This window comes from Ursus arctos, unplaced genomic scaffold (genome assembly GCF_023065955.2).
Source record: "Ursus arctos isolate Adak ecotype North America unplaced genomic scaffold, UrsArc2.0 scaffold_7, whole genome shotgun sequence".
Lineage (NCBI taxonomy): Eukaryota > Metazoa > Chordata > Mammalia > Carnivora > Ursidae > Ursus > Ursus arctos.
Genome location: NW_026623089.1, coordinates 55,792,920 through 55,812,916, shown reverse-complemented (window position 1 = coordinate 55,812,916; position 19,997 = coordinate 55,792,920). Strand labels below are relative to the sequence as shown.

The 19,997-nt window shown below is 40.1% G+C and overlaps 1 protein-coding gene across 8 annotated transcripts in view; it reads left to right on the top strand.

Annotated features, from left to right (window-relative positions):
- Nucleotides 1-19,483, top strand: part of MYPN (myopalladin) — a 109,393-nt gene extending 89,910 nt beyond the window's left edge. For 5 of the 8 annotated variants that reach the window (XM_044386117.3, XM_044386119.3, XM_044386118.3 and 2 more), the window contains 4 exons: nt 935-1,142; nt 2,659-2,824; nt 7,636-7,769; nt 10,728-12,423. In XM_044386117.3, the coding sequence (XP_044242052.1) occupies nt 935-1,142; nt 2,659-2,824; nt 7,636-7,769; nt 10,728-10,897 (678 nt within the window). In that variant the 3' untranslated portion in view covers nt 10,898-12,423. Of the gene's footprint in view, nt 1-934; nt 1,143-2,658; nt 2,825-7,635; nt 7,770-10,727; nt 12,424-15,612 lie in introns of those variants that run through there. The other 3 variants (XR_007189975.1, XR_007189974.2, XR_006410098.2) reach the window with 1 other exon arrangement.
- Nucleotides 19,484-19,997: the final 514 nt, after the last annotated feature.

Here is a 19,997-nt window from a genome sequence, read left to right as displayed (position 1 = left end):
AACTGTTCAGCTGAGGGGCGCCTGGGTGGCGCAGTCGTTAAAGCGTCTGCCTTCGGCTCAGGGCGTGATCCTGGCGATCCGGGATCGAGTCCCACATCAGGCTCTTCCGCTGTGAGCCTGCTTCTTCCTCTCCCACTCCCCCTGCTGTGTTCCCTCTCTCGCTGGCTGTCTCTCTGTTACATAAATAAATAAAATCTTTAAAAAAAAAAAAAAAAAAAAAAAAAAAAAAAAGAAACTGTTCAGCTGAGCAGCGTGGATATCTCTCAGTATGAAGAGAAACTTAAGTCACCTCTTCGACTCCAGACAAAGATGCAGAATGCTATGGAAGTTTTAGATGCTAATTAGTAAAGGCTTGAGCTGAAACACTGATAGAGTCCACTTCTCTAGGTAGTTCTTACTCTGCCAAGGGCTGCCTAAATAATATTTGGGATTTATTGTTACTTCTTCCACCCTAAACCCTAAAAGATAGCCATTCCAGGTCCCATCTCTAGAGATCTGACTTAATATAGTAAGTAGACATTGGGATTTTCAAATGCTCCCTATGTGATTATAACACACGGCAAGGTTTGAGAACTCTAGTTTAATGTCTGCCCTCTCCTCGCTTGCCTCTTGCTTATCAGGTATGTAAGCAACATTATCATCTGTGAAACTGGCTCTGCAGGCCAATTTATCTATTCATTTTGTTTTTTATTTCTTATTTAATCTAAAATATAACCATCACCTGAATTGGGGTCAAAAATACTATACAGTTTAAATTAATGCGGCCATTCATCCAGCCCCTCTTGTCCTGATGCCCCTGCAGAGAGGTTTCTCTCCACCTCATGTTTTTTCTCACTATCTATTTGGTGCTAGACAAGGATGAAGAATTCAGCCACCAAATAAATCTGCCTGTCACCGGTCTGTCATTTGCCTCAGCTGTCCTCTTGTTTGTTAGGTGAGTGGCTTACCGCCCCCAGAGCTGACGTGGCTGCTCAATGGCCAGCCGGTGCTACCAGACGCCTCCCACAAGATGTTGGTCAGGGAGACCGGCGTCCACTCTCTGCTCATTGACCCGCTCACTCAGCGTGACGCGGGGACCTATACATGCGTCGCTACCAACAAAACCGGACAGAATTCCTTTAGTCTGGAGCTCACTGTAGTAGGTAAGGTTTGTTTCTGGGACCCCCAAACATAACTCCCTTTAAAGTTATTGCCCAAATAGGCACAGCCTCTGACAGAATTCCTTAGTCCTTTGCTCCGCCAAGTTTCATCTCAGTTTCTCCTTCATTGTAGTAAGGGCCATATTTCCTACATTGCTTTCAAAGATCTATCAGTGAAAACATAATGTGGTATCTTGTGCATATATGCATGCAATAAATGGGAGCCATTGTAATAGCTAATTAATCAATTAATTAGTATATTGACTTCCACTAAATTCAAGTCACTTGCCCTACAGTTCATCACTCCTGGAACACACCAGGATCCTGCCCCTCCCCCAAGCTTCCATCCCTTCCCTTCGCTGATCCTTCTACCTGGAATGCCCTTCTTTGCCTAGGAACCTCCTCCTCGGTCTCTAAGGCTTAATTCAAATGTCACCACCAAGGCACATCCTCCTCTGTTTCCATAGCTCTTACAAAAGGAGAGACTCCTCAGGGCACTTGCGGCCTTCCATGGAACTGTTATCTCCTTTGCCTTCCTGAAGAGGCTGTAAGCTTCTAAATCAGACACTTGGTTGATACCCGCCCTCCAGCCAGAATTAGATTTCAGAATATACGAATTCTAGTGCTGAGCTTTCTCCCGTGTGTGGCCCTTACCGGAAACTGGGGGGCTTCGGCATGCTATCCTCTCTATAGGCTAGTGGCTGCCTGCCCCATATATCTTTTTCTCTTTCTCACTCTTAATTTTCTCTTACCCAACAGAGTAGGAAAAGCTTATCCTGCAAGGAAATATTGATTACAAGCTTTTACTTTTTCCCCAATATTTTGCTAATATCGACCCTGGAATCCTGAAATATGAGATATCTTTGCCTTATCTGCTTCTGGCCCTCCCCCCCAAAAAAATGCCTCCTTCGGAAGCATAATTTGTGTGTGTGTGTGTGTGTGTGTGTTTTTAAGTAGTGTATTTCTGGGGTGCCTGGCTGGCTCCGAGGAGAGTGCGACTCTTGATCTCAGGGTCATGAGTTCAAGCCCCACGTCCAGCGTAGAGATTACTTGAATAAATAAAACTTTATTAAAAAGGAGTGTACTTCTTTTCTGTAGCTATAAACTTCTTCAAAATAAAAGTTGAGGGGAAATGAATATATCTTCTACAAAATCAACTCCTCTAGAAAAGAAAAAAGATAGATTCAGTATATAAAATCTGTTGTTTCTCAAAATTTACTGCTGGGAATAAAAGAGCCTCCTTAAATTCCACACCCACCATTCGCGTCCCCCGTGTGCAAACCAGATCCTGGAGTGTTGTCTCTCATACAATATGCAAAGACCTTCCCTCATTCCCTTTTTCATCACTTGCGGAGCTTTTATCAAAGCAATGATCTTCCTTAGAGGTATGAGAAGGGTTCTGAAGAGGAGGTGAGGTGGGTGGGTGCCCACTCTGTTAAATTCCAGAGTTGTAATGACTTTGAAGCATGAACCCCAAGGTGCTCACAATTCAAACAAGAATGGCCCTTCTCTCATTCAGCCAAAGAGGTGAAGAAAGCCCCCGTGATCCTGGAGAAACTGCAGAACAGCGGAGTTCCGGAAGGCCACCCAGTGAGGCTGGAGTGCCGGGTGATAGGCATGCCGCCACCTGTGTTCTACTGGAAGAAGGACAACGAGACCATCCCTTTCACCCGAGAGAGGATTAGGTACAGCCTGCTCCCACGTTCAAAGGGACTTCCAAGCTCAGGGGGACTTACTGGGCACCAAGATAAGTCTGTCATCTTTTCAATTTGGCTTCTTTCACTCAGTATGATGCGTTTGAGTTTCATTCCTGTTATTGTGCGTATCAAGAATGTATTCCTTTTTGTTCCTAAAAGGCAGTCCATGGTTATGGATGTCCCACAGTTTTAAAACCTTAATTTTTTTTCAGGATTAATTAGCAGGGTTGTTTTTTTTTAATTTTAAACTCAGTTTTGTTAACATACAGTGTTATATTAGTTTCAGGTGTACAATATGGTGATTCAACAATTCTATACATTACTCAGTGCTCATCAGGGTACATGTACTCTTAGTCCCCTTCACCTGTTTCACCCATCCCCCCATCCACCTCCCCTCTGGTGACCTGTTTGTTCTCTATAGTTAAGAGTCTGTTTTTTGGGTTCTCTTTTTTCCCCTTTGTTCCTTTGTTTTTTCTTAAATTCCACATATGAGTGAAATGATATGATATTTGTCTTTTTCTGACTGACTTATCTCATTTAGCATTATACTCTCTAGATCCATCCGTGTTGCTGCAAATGGTAAGATTTCATTCTGTTTTATGGCTGAGTAATATCCCTCCGTGTGTGTACACACACACACACACAAATGCACATATATATCTTCTTTATCCATTTATCTGTCGATGGACACTTGGGTTGCTTCCATATCTTGGCTATTGTAAATAATGTTGCAATAAACATGAGGGTGCATATTATCTTTTTAGATTGGTATTTTTATTTTCTTTGCATAAAAACCCAGTAGTGGAATTATTGGATCATATGGTGATTCTATTTTTAATTTTTTGAGGAGCCTCCATACTGTTTTCCATAGTGGCTGCGCCAGTTTGCATTCCCACCAAGAGTGCATGGAGGTTCCTTTTTCTCCACATCCTTGTCAACACTTGTTGTTTCTTGTGTTGATTTTAGCCATTCTAACAGGTGTGAGGTGACATCTCATTGTAGTTTTGATTTGCATTTCCCTGATGATAAGTGATGATGAGCATCTTTTCATGTGTCTGCTGGTCGTCTGAGTCTTCTTTAGAGAAATGTCTGCTTGTGTCTTCTGCTCATTTTAAAATTGGATTATTTTGTGTGTGTGTGCGTGTTGCGTTGTATTAAGTTCTTATATATTTTGGATACTAACTTTTTATCAGATATGTCATATGTAAATAATCTCCTATTCAGTAGGTTCTCTTTTAGCTTTGTTGATTGTTTCCTTTGCTGTGCAGAAGCTTTTTATTTGGATGTAATCCCAATAGTTTTTTGTTTTTTTTTTGCTTTTGTTTCCCTTGCCTCAGGAGGTATATCTAGAAAAATGTTGCTATGGCTGATGTCAGAGAATACTGTCTGTATTCTTTTCTAGGATTTTTATGGTTTCAGGTCTCACATTTAGGTCCTTGATCCATTTTGAGTTTACGTTTGTGTCTGGTGTAAGAAAGTGGTCCAGTTTCATTCTTTTGCATGTAGCTGTCCTGTTTTCCTAATGCCATTTGTTGAAAAGACTGCCTTTTTCCCATTGTGTATTCTTGCCTCTTGTGTCAAAGATTAATTACCATACAATTGTGGGTTTATTTCTGGGCTCCCTATTCTGTTCCATTGATCTATTGTTCTATTTTTGTGTCAGCATCGTACTGTTTTGATTACTACAGCTTTGTAGTGTAATTTTTAATTTGGGATTGTGATACTTCCAGTTTTGTTTTTCTTTTCAAATTGCTTCAGCTATTTGTGGTCTTTCGTGGTTCCATATAAATTTTAGGATCATTTTTTCTAGTTCATTGAAAAATGCCGTTGGTATATTGATAGGGATTGCATTAAATCTGTAGATTGCTTTGGGTAGTATGGACTTTTTTTTTTTTTAGATTTTATTTATTTATTTATTTATTTATTTATTTGAGAGAGTGATTGCACTAACAGGGGGAGCAGCCGAGGGAGAGGGAGAAGCAGGATCCCTGCTAAGCAGGGAGCCTGATGTGGGGCTCAATCCCAGGACCCTGGGATCATGACGTGAGCCGAAAGTAGATGCTCAACTGACTGAGCCACCCAGGCACCCCTAGTATGGGCATTTAACAATATTGGTTCTTCCAACCCATGAGCATGGAATATTTTTCCATTTGTTTGTGTCATTTTCAATTTCTTTCATCACTGTTTTATCAATTTCTTTCATCAGTGTTTTATAGTTTTCAGAGTACAGATCTTTCACCTCCTTGATTAAGTTTATTCCTAGGTATTTTATTATTTTTGGTACAACTATAAATCAGATTGTTTTCTTAATTTCTCTTTCTGCTGCTTCATTATTAATATATAGAAATGCAATGGGAGGGGGCGCCTGGCTGGCTCAGTCAGTGGAGCATGTGACTTTTGATCTTGGGGTTCTGCGTTCAAACCCCACATTGGGTGTAGAGCTTACTTTAAAAAGTATTAAAAAAAAAGAAAAGAAAAGAAAGAAAGAAATGCAACAGATTTCTGTATATTGATTTTGAAGCCTGCAGCCTTACTGACGTCATTTATCAGTTCTAGTAGTCTCTAGGGTTTTCTATTTATATTATCATGTCATCTGCAAATAGTGAAAATTTTACTTCTTCCTTACAAATCTGGATGCCTTTTATTCCTTTTTCTTGTCTGATTGCTGTGGCTAGGGCTTCCAGTACTATGTTGAATAAAAGTGGTGAGAGTGGACGTCTTTGTCCTAGGGGAAAAGCTTTCCATTTTTCACCATTGAGTGTGATGTCTGCTGTGGGTTTTTCACATAAAGTCTTTATTATGTTGAGGTATATTCCCTCTAAACCTACTTTGTTGAGAGTTTTTATCATGAATGAATGTTTATTTTGTAAAGTGCTTTTTCTGCATCTATTGAAATGATAATATGGTTTTTGTCTTTTCTCTTGCTTATGTGATATATCACATTGATTGATTTACGAATATTAAACGACCCTTGCAACCCAGGAATAAACCCCACTTGGTCATGGTGAATTTTTTTAACGTATTGTTAGATTCAGCTTGTTAATATTCTGTTGAGGATTTTTGCATCTGTGTTCATTTGAGATATTGGCCTGCAGTTTTCTTTCTTTTTTCCTTTCTTTCTTTCTCTCTTTCTTTCTTTCTTTCTTTCTTTCTTTCTTTCATAATGTCTTTATCTGGTTTTGGTTTCAGGGTAATGCTGGCCTCATAGAATGAATTTGGAAGGCTTCCTTCCTCTTCTATTTTTTGGAATAGTTTAAGAAGAATAGGTATTACCTCTTCTTTAAATGTTTGGTAGAAGTCACCTGTGAAGTCACTTGGTCCTGGACTTTTGTTTGTTGGGAGTTTTTTGCTTCCTGATTCAATTTCACTGCTGGCAGCTGGTCTGTTCAAATTTTCCATTTCTTCCTGATTCAGTATTGAGAGGTTACATGTTTCTAGGAATTTACCCATTTCTTCTAAGCTGCCCAATGTTAGCATGTATTTTTCTATAATACTCCTTTTTAATCCTCTGTATTTGTGTGGTGTTGGTTGTTATTTCTCTTCTTTCATTTCTGATCTTGTTAAAACTTTAATTTTTAAGTTTAAAAATGTATAAGGAATTTGTGAAGATCCTGCATATTTTTTGTCACATATTTTCAGTCATATTAGTACCTAGGAAACCCCTTTGACAGTAAAAAGCTAAAATAAAATAAAGCAAAAGAAAACATTAAGGCAGTAACTCATTTTCTATCCATCATGACTTGGTTATTTTTAAAGTAACTAAGGATCCAGTTTCCAGAAGTCAATGCCTTGTTAGATTTCCATTAATCAAACTTATCTTTGCTGTTTTGGTTTTATGCCACGAGAGGGCAAGCAAACAAAAGCAGCTTGTGTACAAAAGTTTCTACTGAGAATTATTTCTTCACAGTAAACTGAATTTGTCCCAAGGGCTGTTGTAGCTGTCAAACTTTATAGAATTTTGGCATCTAAGAAGTCTACATATATATAGATCAAGATTTTTCTCTGGTAAAACTTAGGCAAGCACAGAAAATATTCTTGAGTTAGCACTTCAGTCTAAATTAATGTAACATGTTGGGGTGCCTGGCTGGCTCAGTCAGTATAACATGCCACTCTTGATCTTGGGGTCATATGATTTCAAGCCCCATGTTGGGTATAAAGTTCATTTAAAAAAAATAATAATTAACATGTTAAACTCAGCCTGAAGTTTTAGTGTAATTACCCAAGATGCAATATTCAGCCAAGGGTGAGAACTACTGATGTGGAGGAAACAGAAGGAATTTGCCCCTGAACTGTGCTAAACTAAATGCTGCATATGCCCAATTGGTTACATTAAGAAATAATCCCTCTATGCTAACAGTACATCCATCCCTGGACTCTCATTTTGGTCTCCCTTCTTACAGCTTCCTAGCAAAGTTCTTGTTGAAATGTCCAATCTGGTTTGGAAGAGAGATTTTTCTGGACTTTGGTTGTGACACGTGGGGGCCCCTTTGGTGGGGAGTACAACTCCAAACGTGGGGAGGGTAAGAACAGATCTCAGCCTGGGCTGCCAACCCTCACCTGGGCCTCATGAGGTTAACCTCACTAGGTTAACTGCTGCTCTTTCGTGACTCCTTTCCACTTTTCAGTTTGCCTTTGATAATTGCTTTAAGCTGATTGCCGCATCCCTCCCCATAAGGTCAGGGAGGAGAGGGGATGTACTGCACAGCTGGGTTTGCCCCAAGAGTTCCTCTGAGCCCTGCACTGCTCAAGGCCTTTCCTGCCTTCAGGTACGGCACAGATATGTTCTCTTTTTTCTCCAGTATGCACCAGGACACAACAGGGTATGTCTGCCTCCTCATTCAGCCAGCCAAGAAATCCGACGCTGGGTGGTACACGTTGTCAGCCAAGAATGAAGCTGGCATCGTGTCGTGCACCGCGAGGTTGGATATATACGGTAATGTCCTCAGTTAAACGTCTGGTGTGATAGGCAGCTTAAAACAATCTTTTTAAGGATAGGCGTAGTGTGTTTCCATAACTGCATTGGTGGGGTTATATTTTAGTACTTAAGCGATGGATTTTTAAAATCATTTCATTCCAGTCACCTCAGGGCTTTTGTACACTTTTGTAGTTTCCTATGAGCTCAAGCTTCTTCAAGCAATGTCCTGTAATGTTAGGAATTACAGCTATTTCAGAGTTTAACTGTGTTTGTGCTTCTGATCACTTAACATCTCACGCTGTCTCCTTAATACCATGAGCCACCCACTAGAACTCCCTCCCCACTGCCTGTCATTCCCCCCCAGACATACCTCCACCCTGAAGAATTTTCCTGTCCCCATTCATCTGTTAATTCATTCCACAAATATTTATTGTGCCAATCCCACAACCAGACTAATAATAGAGAGCTGTCCTAATAATAATATCAAATGATGTTTCTATGATGACTTGTAATTTACAGAATGGTACCCTTAGACCCTTCCAAACAATTATTGCAATTGTTGTCACCCTCATTTAAATTCTGAAGAAACTGAGATGCAGGAAGTTTAAGTGTCTATAGCCAGGATGCAAATCTAGGTTTTTGTATCACTCCTTTGAGCCATGTTTCTAATTTTCAAAAGAATTTAACAAGTTAATCTTTATTTATGTACTCTACTCCTCTCCTCTATGCTTTTGACATTAACTGGTATTTTTGGAGACATATTCCTTAATCCAAAAAGGTGATTCTTTTTTCTCCCCTCTCCTTTAAAATTTTTTAAAAAATAATTCAACAATTAATAAATTTCTTATTCATTACTGGTTTAACATGATTAACAGAATAACAAATAAGAGTCACTATGTCTGGAACCTGAGGTCCCTGCTATTCAAAGGTGCATACTAGGTATACTAGGTATACCCCCGGGTATACCATACAGGAGGGGCCTTGGCCTACCATTTTTCCCTAGGTCTAATATTTGGGAGAAATATATAGCTTTCTGATTATTTTCCCTTATCCTTGGATTTGAAGTTCAACTGTGAGGAACGCTGACTTTAACGTACTTTCCCCTTGTGAGGGGGTGGGGAGAGAGAGGACATCGATATATTTAACCTAGGTTAAGTCCCCTATCCGTTTCATCTACTTCTCCATGTCAGAGGGAAATAGCTCTCCAACTAAGAAACTCAGTACCAATAAGCCCTGAAACTGATCAGTCTTGTCCCAATCCTGCTCTCCACTTCCCAGTTCAATTTTCTGGACTTACTCCTCCCAGGCTCCTGCCTTGATTGAGCACCACCAACAATAGGGGGTGCTGTTTCCTCGATTGGGACCTGGGAGTGGAGGAGGGGATGGAGGACTTGGCTAAAATCAATCCCGCACCCCCTCACCACCTCCACCACCACTTCCTGTCTACGGAACGGGGAAGCAGGTGGGCTCCCCTCTCTCATCCGAAGTAGGGCTTCTAATAGAAGCAATTACAGTAGTCTGGTTAAGAGCTCTGGAGCAGAGACCTGACCATTCACAGCGGCCTTACTGAGTGCCTTCTCTTCAGTGAAATCACTAGACGTTTTGTCCTCACTTTTGTACCTTTCAAAACTTGATTTTATCAATCCATTCAGAGGTATTTAGACTCTAAAAAACTGATTCAAAATAATGAAATCAACAAAGGTCCAATTTATAAACGAGAATGTTAAATAGGTCCATAGCTTTGTAGGACCCAGAGCATCCGTGTTCCCCACCTGGTGCTCCCCCTTCTCCACATTAAGTCCCTGGAAGCCTAATCAGAAGACTGCCTGGTAATTTTCAAATCAGACACAACAGCAGGGACAAAGCAGTTTGGATGGATATTTCATTCAGGCCATGTTCAAGCCTAAGGATCATCTCTGCTTAAAAAAACAAAACAAAACAAAAAACCTCCTTTAGACAGTGCTTAGACATGGAAATTCTAACATATTCTCTTTTGTCCCTGAACCGTGGTTGATCGCATCTCTGTTACTTTTCAGTCTTCTTGCTGTAACATTAGAACCTGATTAGGGTGGTGGTAGGTAGTGGCTAATTAATGATTAGGGTGTGGGGTAGGTACTTCTCAGAGGTCTGGACTCATCTTTTGGCTTCTATTACCTCAGGTTTCTTGTCTCTACCTTCTGAGGTACCTGCCCTTGAGAGCCTAACAGCTCTTTCTACACTGCCCTTGGGAGACCCCGTGCTAGGTCAGTGAGAGGGGACATAAGAAGAGATGTTTTGACAAATCGACCTATGCAGCTACTCTTAAAAAAAAAAAAAGATTTCATTTATTTATTTGAGAGAGAGAGCACGAGAGTGGGGGCGGGAGGTGAGGGGCAGAGGGAGAAGCAGACAGCAGACTCCCCACTGAGCAGGGAGCCGGATGCGGGACTCATCCCAGGACCCTGCGATCATGACCCAGAAGGCGGATGCTTAATCTTCTGAGCCACCCAAGTGCCCCCCTATACAGCTACTCTTTTTTTTTTTAAGATTTTATTTATTTATTTATTTATTTGAGAGAGAGAGAGAGAGAGAGAGAGACAGCCAGCAAGAGAGGGAACACAAGCAGGGGGAGTGGGAGAGGAAGAAGCAGGCTCCCAGTGGAGGAGCCCAACATGGGGCTCGATCCCAGAACGCCAGGATCATGCCCTGAGCCCAAGGCAGACGCCCAACGACTGAGCCACCCAGGTGCCCCGCTATACAGCTACTCTTATAGTCCCAGATCGTGGGTTTTGGAATTAGGAGCGTAAGAGATCGCCAGCCCAGTTTGCCTATTCCTAGCAGGGAAGGAGAGATTTTATTATTCTTTTGCAAATGACGCATTTCAGACCCAGATATGTTTCATAGCAAGTGTTGGAATGAGGACAGAATACACCCCTACAGTGTACCCACTCGACTGCATTCCTTTGATTGTAACATGTTATTTGGTCCATTTTCCAGCTCAGTGGCACCAGCAGATCCCACTGCCCATGTCCGTCCGGCCCAGCGGCAGTCGCTACGGATCTCTCACCAGTAAAGGACTTGACATTTTCTCTGCCTTCTCCTCCATGGAAAGCACAATGGTGTATTCAAGCTCTTCTCGGAGTGTAGTGGAGAGTGATGAACTTTAGGAATGTCTGGATGCCTGCTGTGTAAGGGGGCAGACTGGAGGGGGATGGAGGACAAGCCAGACACAGTGGTTTCCAAGCAACTGGATTTGAGTAAGTTCCCATGCTGCTGGACCCGTGGCAAACAAGTGCTTTGAATTAAGTCAGCTGGGTTCTCTTGCAGTCTCAGATGGGGGAAAGACGTAGGGCTGTGCCTTTTAAAGATTCCAACAAAAATATGAGAAGACGATACAGATGAACCAAAGATGTCATGAAGTCATCCACTGCTTTGGGAAAAAGCTAGTATTCTCCCCTGCCCCCTGCTATGTTAGGGATATTTAGGCCCTACTAGGAGCAATGAGGGGCCATATGCTTGGGCTGAAAGGAGTTAGACAGTAGTGACCTTAGGTATCACTAACTCACCAAACAATGCAAAGGGAAAAGGTGGGGAGGTCTATGTTACCTTTCATCAATTACACCCATAGCTGTAGTTTTGATGGATTCATTTAATCAGCTTCTACTTAGCCTTAAGAGATCGTGCCATACAACTCACAGACGTGGAGACACACTTTTGATTTACTTATCCTGAGTGTACTGAGCCACATTATAAGGCGCCAAAATGTGCTTGAGACACAAAAAAATCCACTGAGACACTCAATATTGCACAGTGCGCTTCTTCTATAGCCAAAACAAGGCCCCATCAGCCTGTCTGCTCCATTTTCTTTTGGATATAATGGTGAGTGGTTTTTCTTTGTGAATTTATACATCCCTAAATTCTAGAACTAAAAGGTTGTTAGTAAACCAACCAGAGAAATCTTCTGTGGGGTCACTTTTAAAACTACTAGCTTCAATTGCCACTTGCAAAATATGCAAGAGTCGTCATCATCTGTCCCTCTTCTCTCCCCAAAAGTCTGGAAGTGTATGAATGAGGCAGTGAGGGAGGAAGAGATGCGAACGAGGAGAGGAAGTGATGGGAGAGTGTAGTTTTTCACTTGCCCTAGAAGAGCAGTGGGTGTGGAAGGAGACATCTTTAATAGGTATGAACTGTTTTTCAGATAATTAATTTTCATTTTCAATATAGAAAACATCATGCTAACCAGGAAAGTGGGAGGAAAGGGAAATATGCATCTTTGTTCTAACCTACCCATTCAAAACCTGCCTCTTAACTTAAGCCATCTTTAGACATAAGTTCACTGCGATTATCCCCAGCGCCTAGAAGAGTGCTTAGCACCACGTAGACATTCAATAGATATTTGTTGGATAAATGAATCTTACATTAGAGAAATCTGCAATTCACACAGCAGTCCAAAAATTGCCCTGGGAATGGTCCTCACAGCACAGCTTGCTCCAGACTCACCTGTGAAGTGAATTGGAGGTGTCTGTTACCAATTCCCTTGTGCCCAGGTGTCTGGTGGTCTCTGAGCCAGGCACCCTCAGCTGGCATCTTACTCGAATGAATAAATAGTTGTTGTTTAGAGAGGCTTGAAATTTTCTTCACTTCAAGACAAGGATTTCCAGTATAAAAATAAATTCATTCACTCAAAAAAAAATCATTTGTGTGTCTACTCTGTATAAGATGCTATGCTAGAGCCTTATGAATAAGACACAGTCCCTGACCTCAGGGAGCTGACAATCTAGTAGGGGAGGTAAGATGTAAGGCATAAAGAGTGCTGCTTTTGGGGGAAAAAATCTATTCTTTATCAAATAGACATTTCTAGTACTTTTCACCCTATATTTTTTATGACTCTAAAATCATCTTAATATTTTCAATCTTTATTCCTTAATGAAACAAAATGCCACAGGTTACATCATTAAGAAATACAGGTTTCAGTCAGTTATGCAGTGAAATTATTAGATTTGGTTTCCTTTTTTTCATGTATTCAGGAACAATAGTAAAAATACAGGCAACTGTAATGAAATAGTATACGTTTCATGTAGAATGCATCCTGTAAAATGTTCTGTTGCCACATTGGCTTCTACTATGAAATCTCTTCTGGCCAAAGAGAACTTTCCAACTCCAGGATTGTTCCTTCACGGTTGTGCACCTGACCTCCCCATCACATATATTTCTGTAAACGCTAAATAGTCCTCCCACGAAAGGATATTTTTCACCTCCGCACGTCTTAGCTTTGTGAATACTTTTTATCTGTTGCCTTCTAGTGTTCACCAGAGAATTAGCTTCAATACTATATTTGACCACTGGATGGCGCTGTCTAACTTAAAATATAAGAAACCTAAAAATTCCTGAACCGAGATACTGGATGATGTCAATGCAGGGTTTCTGAGCCCATTATTGACATTTTGGGGTGGATAATCTTCATTGCAGGGGACTGTCCGGTGCGGTGTAGGATGTTTGGTGGCATCACGGGCCTCTAACTAGATGCCAGTAGTGTTAGTGGCCATCCCCAGGTTCTGGCCACCCAAAATGTCTCCAGACAGGGCATACACTTCCTAGGAGGCAGAAACCTCCCCTGTATTGAATGAATCAGTGTCCTGCTTCGAGAATTCCATTAGAAGTCAATTATAATGAGGGATACTTATATAAGAAATTTTGGTTCGGTTGGATATGTTTGGTCTCAACATGTCCAAAATCAGATCCTTCATCTTCCCTTTCATAAACCATTCTTCAGCCTTGCTTAATGATTTCTATTAATGGCACCATCACATTCCTAGCAATCCGAATAAAAAGCATCCAAGTCATTTTTTTGCTTCCTCTAGCCAGTTGATCAACAGATCCCATTAATTCTAATTCCATTATTTTTTTTACATTCAGCCCTTCTTTTCCATCCCCCTGCAGTTCTCCAGGTCAGACTTGCATTACTTTATTAAGTTCCCTCAATATTTCTGACTTCAACCATCATAAAGGACTTCTAAGTGGCCTTTCTTGCCTCTGTTCCTGCCATTTCTCCCACTCAAATCCAGCCCAGATCTCAGGGTCAGCTCTTTCTTCCTGAAGTACTGTTCTGCTCATACTATTCCCCAATTTCAAGCCCCCAATGGCTCCCTGGAGCCAAATCAGGTACCAGCTCTTCTGCCCTGTGGTATTCAAGGCTTGCTCCAGTATGATGCCAAAACCTTTCAACCCATTCCTCAGAAAACACACTCAATATGGCAGCAAACCTAACACAGGCCCCTGCTTTCCAGCTACATGCCTTTCTCTGGCCTCTACCTGGAAGGCTCTCTCCCCAGCCTCCACCTATGGCAATCTTACCTGTCCCTTAAAGCCCATCTGAAATGCCACTGCCTCTGCAAACTATTTTCTGATCCTCCAGACCCCACCCAAAAACAATTCTACTTTCCTTGAAAACTTATAGCAAGTTTCTTCAATCTGGAAGAAGAAAAGATGACCTTATAGTATTTTATATAAAATATACCCTCTCTAGACCTCCTTGTCCCCTCCCCTTGCACTAGCCAGTCTTGCCCACACTAGGTTTTAGCTACTGTTGGTATGGACTGTGTCAAAACTTTGTCATGGACCTTATACAGAGCAGGCACTCCATAAATACTCATTGACCTAAACTGAACTTTAAATTTCTACGTAAGTCAGTATGTTTCTATATAAAGTGAATTGAGTCTAGAGCAGTAGTTCTTGACATGGGCTGCATATCAGAATCTCCTAAAGAGCTTTTAAAAAGCTTGATACCCAGGCCACAACCCCCCATCAGTTAAGTCATAAGCTCCGCAACTGTGGCATAAGCATCAGTGTTTTTTGAAGTTTCCCAGGTGATTCCAAAAAGCAGCCAAGATTGAGAAGAAAAATTTCAGAACTTACCCAGAAAGGTCCAAAGGGATGCAGATGGCGTTAAAGCTGTAGTTTTGTCACTTGGTGAAGAACTTACTCCCCCCCTTGTGCTACATGCCGTGCATGCCTAGAAAGTAGAAATACACGCACACCTCGGCCTTATTAGACCCTACTATTTTGTGCAACACTTATTAGACATGTAGCATTCATGAAGACCTTAGAGGAATCGCAAAAACCTGCAAAAATGGACCAGGGAAAGAGGAAAAGTTGATGCAATATGTCTGGCCCTTTGTTTCTAAAAGCCATACAGGTCCCATAAGCACTCTTGTCTCCAAACAACTTGAAGGGCTTTTCATAATTTGATTAGTCGTGGAAATGGGGATCAAAGGGAAAATGGAGAAAGGAAAGGCACTGTTTAAATGAAACTGCCGTTTTGAAACATAGCACCCTTCACTAAAGGAAGGTTTTAATCAGAATTACCAAATAGTGGAACTGGTTTCAATGCATCTTTCTCTTTTTATTCCTCACCTAACTTTTGTAAGCATCCAATGAGAAATTAAATAGTTGAGAGACCAGCAGCAGACAGAGCCAGAGCTCTGAATGAAACACACCATGGAGAATAATTCCCAGAGGAGTCAAAAGCTGACTTTTATAGGGACAGGTTAATTTGGATAATCCTCAAATGGTAAATGGGTTGCTTTCTACATGTTCACTTGTAAATTGGTTGTTCAAAACTCAGAATATATTTCCTTACACACACAACACCCAATGCTAGATTCCCAAGTGAGCTCAGTAAAGCCCATTTAATTCATGACTGAGTTATGATATCGATTATACCTGATTGGGTTATGGTCCCAAGAACAGGATCCAGGCAAAGCAGCCAATAGGAGGAGAAGAGAGACTACTTCCTCCTTTTTTGCATCTATGATGTGTCAAAGCGAAAGTGTGTCTAAGGTCCTTTCTGCATCTATCCCCCATTCTGTGTTTTTCTCCCCAGATGCCCTGTGCTCCATGTTCTGTAATCCCCCTGTGTGGTAACCCATCCCATCTCAGCCTGTCAGCATGCTTCATGCTCCAAAATGACCTAACTCCTGTTCCAGGCATCTTGGCCCGATGGTCAGAAGAAAACAGTCCAACTGAACGAATCCTGAATACCTGAGAGTCTCTTAACTTCACAGAGGGACTGCATTTTTTTTAAGCAGTTGCCTTCTTACTCCCATCAACTTCTAATTGACAGGATTGCTGACAAAGTGAAAAAAAAATCAGGTTGGGAGGGGAGGTCTAGAAAACTAACTGGGTCAGACATCCAAATTCTTGTTGACCACAGCCTCCTTCTGTCCTCTTCCTCCCCACACACTCCCAAAGTACCTTCCAAGCTGAGATCCTGGCCTGCGTCTGTATCTGGGCTATTTATGAATTGGTTGTAAACTCAAAGGCAAAGTTCCTAATAATGACCCTTATTCAAGGTCCCTTCCAGGGTCCTTGGGTAACCTGGCCTCAAAGTATTTCTGCTGATGGTTGAATAGAAAATCAATGTGCCTTACCAGTAAGATGAACAATTACTGAGATTACACTAAGCTTGTTGAAGTCCTTTTCACCACTAATTACCTTTTCTTGTTTTACATGGATCAATATTTCAGAAAGTTAATTACTGAAACATTGCTCGAAGAATGCCAAGCATCTTCTAAACTTTGACAATGCAGTGGTCATCAGTATGCTAAAAAAGTTGCTAATACCATGTTTTTAAAAATCTGTGCAGTGCAAAAAAAATGCATATTTGTTGAAAATATGTTTGCCTCTGATTTCTAATTATATTAGTTAGCATACTTGGTGTTATAGAATGATAAACAGGCTGCCCTTTGTTAATATGTAAATAATGGCCACCTCAAACTCCAAAAAGTAATAGCCTTGAAATTGCAAGAAATAGAGAAAGAACACACTTTTCAATCCTCTGAGAATTCTGCCAAAAATGCTGAGAGTAAGCATAATGACAATGGCTGTACTGTAGGGGCATATAAACATTAATTTGCTAGAAGATTTTAACATATGAGTGAATAGAAAATGTTTCCCTAATAATAAAAATTACAAGATTTCAACACTATTTGACAATAAATATTTTAAGGCTGAAATAAATGTATACTTTTCTTTAAAATGAAGAAAACAGTTCTAGTTTCCAGGTTTAAACTTTTTGATGATGATTCAACCATTTTTTTAATGTGCAAATATATTTGACACTTGGAAGTGATTTTTAAAAATTATTCTTATTCAAATCGTATAAATTACAACATGAATTATAACCTGGTTAAATATCAACAGAGCAACAGAAAGATAGCTAGGTTTTAATCTTCCTAAAATATCCAGCACAACCAGTAGACTTCTTATAGAATGTTAACTCTCTAGGATAAAAGTTCATTGTGCCTCCTAACTGAAAACAGAGACACATTAAAAAATGAGACTCAAAGATGGGAAAGATGGGGGTGGAAAGACGTGATTAGTTTAGATTGAAAATTAATGGAGATACAATAAAGGGGTGTTTTGGGGCGCCTGGCTGGCTCAGTCGGTGGGACATGCAACTCTTGATCTCGGGTTGTGAGTTTGAGCCCCACGTTGGGTGTAGAGATTACTTAAAAATAGAATCTTTAAAAAAGAGAGAGAGAGAGATGTTTTAATACCCATAAGAAACATAAGTTATTTTCATATAATATGGTAAGAATGAATTGTTCAATGTTCCAAAATTCCAAAGAACCTGATGTTTTTCACAGATTCAGTGAGTTATCTGCAAACTAGAAGATTCTTTTAATTTTCCCACAATTGGGGTGCCTGGGTGGCACAGCGGTTAAGCGTCTGCCTTTGGCTCAGGGCGTGATCCCGGCGTTCTGGGATCGAGCCCCACAGCAGGCTCCTCTGCTATGAGCCTGCTTCTTCCTCTCCCACTCCCCCTGCTTGTGTTCCCTCTCTCGCTGGCTGTCTCTATCTCTGTTGAATAAATAAATTAAAAAAAAAAAAAGAAATCCTTCAATTTTCCCACAATTAATAGTGCAAGATTTCAGTGAATTATATGCTAGTATTGAATTGAATTATACAGCTAGCATATGCTAGTATATACCAGTCACTACCAAAAGATTACTAAATGTTTATGTGTACAGAGTATAAATGGTTTTACTGTGTTTAAGGAGAGTTAAAACCCTAAAATAATTCAAATGAAATAATTTACATGCAACTGCATTTTTTAAATGCATGTGGGTAAATTAAATTTTACTTTTTCAGTATTTTTATTTCAGAGACACCTTACCTTCTTTTCTGGTTTTCACTTACTTTTCCAATCTTTAGCATCAAGTTTCTTAACCTACCCTTCTCCCTTTGTTACCTTTCTGTTGAGATTTTTTTTAAAAAATCTGTAAAATACTTAATAGCATTAGGAAAGCTCCTTATTTGTAGGAATTCAAGGGGGATTTTAATAATTCAGATGAATTTCAGACACAGTCTCTGATTTTTCTATAACTCTGAGGTCTCTTATTTCTTTATCTGTAAAATAAACAAAATACTTGATTGAAACTCTCCAGGATGGAGGCTAGGATAAACAAACATTTATGAAGAATTTACTTTGGAGACCCTAAAAAAAGTAATAGGATTTTTTTTCTTTATTCCAAAGGAAAATTTTTAAATGTTTTTCTCCAAAGTGAGTAGTTACATTTGCTTTAAAGGTTCACATTTCTTTCCTGCCCCCACTACTTTGTTTTTCTTTAGAAAGGTAGTACATAGTGGTGGAATCTTCTTCTAAGATGGTATACATTAAAAAAAAAAAGAATCTAGAGAAAAATCAAAGGAATTCAAGAACTATTCTATCTGCTTTCTGTAGGCAGATTCCCAGAAAATTTATTTTGGCCTAGGTAGGATAGCCTACGGGAACTCTGACTCCTGTGTCCACGACTGAAGCTAGTGGAAATAATGACTCTGCAGCCCACAAAGAAAGAGCAAAGGAGTTCCTGTATTCCTTTCTGGCTTAAGCAGTTCAGGACAACTTCATTGTACTATTCCAGACCCCAATGAAAAAACGTTCCATGCTAGCATGTCAATGGCCTTATGTTGAAATGAATCAACTTTAGGGTAACAGATAGATATGGACCCACAAAAATGAGCATAGATTTTGGCCGCTGCTTTTGCATTCTCGGCTACATCAAGTCTGCATTTAACCCCAATGACTCATTTCAGCCGTGAGGACTGGCAAAGGATGTACATATGCTCACTGGCATGTACACACACATGCACACACACTTCAACTGAGGCATGGAGCGCCCATAGCTAACATAATTCAATCAGAATCGAGAGATGCCTCTTACAAACATGGTATGCTTCCATCTTAGGAAGCTTGAGTCAACTTATTTTCTAAAGTACTTTTTTGGTTATTGAAATACTAATGGAAAAAACGATTATAGAAGCCATTTTGAAATGTGTGAATTACATAAACAGTATGTTTTGCTTCCATTACTAAAAAGCAATTAATGGATCTTGGCTTTTATTTCTGTTCTTCTGCATCATGCATGTTAGATATTCTGTGGAACTGAAAACAAGTGATCGCTTAAGCCCAAATGTTTGTGAGCATAAACTGTGTCTTTCTTCAGAAGGTATGTGGTACTGTATTCCAGTAGACCAGTCATCTCCATGACATTGTTACTGTTTCCTAGTCGTGCTTTCTTAAAGATTTGTTGGGGGTTGTGTTTTGTTTGGAAACTTTGCAATTAGAAGAAGAAAAAATAAGAATTAAGAACCAGTATTTAATTCAAACTGGATATTTTAAAAAGCAATTTAGAGGATGTGATGGACTGTTTCTTTATTAATTAAATAAAATTTTATTTATTCTCAATTAATTGTTGGGTTTGTTTTGCTTTGTATCTGGTTCCAGACTATGTATGTGAGTTAGGTAAATTCTTGCTTTCAGTGTTTTTCTTTCAGCTCAGGTGGTTTTTGGATACCCTGCCAGTTTAAAATAGCAATCTTAAAGACCCGTGTTACTTCAATAAAACAATTGTTAGAGCTTGTACCCACTTGTATTCATGACCAGAGAAGGGAATGGGTTATACGCATGTGAGAAGACAGGTCATATATTTACGGCTTTATATGCACTTTAAAATTGTTTTCACCCGTAGGTAGCAAAAAGAGGTATTTTAGCGATGCCTACGCAGAGAGCAGAGGCTAGCCAAATTCAGTCCAAAAACAGCACTTCGCATTTACTGTAAGATGGCAAAATTTAAGTAACTGAGACTTACTGTTGAGTTCCACAGTTCTATTAACCACAGCCCAAATGCATTCTATCTGGTTCATAGCTAACAGAAATTTTAGATCTTCCTTAGTATAAAGGCCACCTCATTAACTAAGAAACGG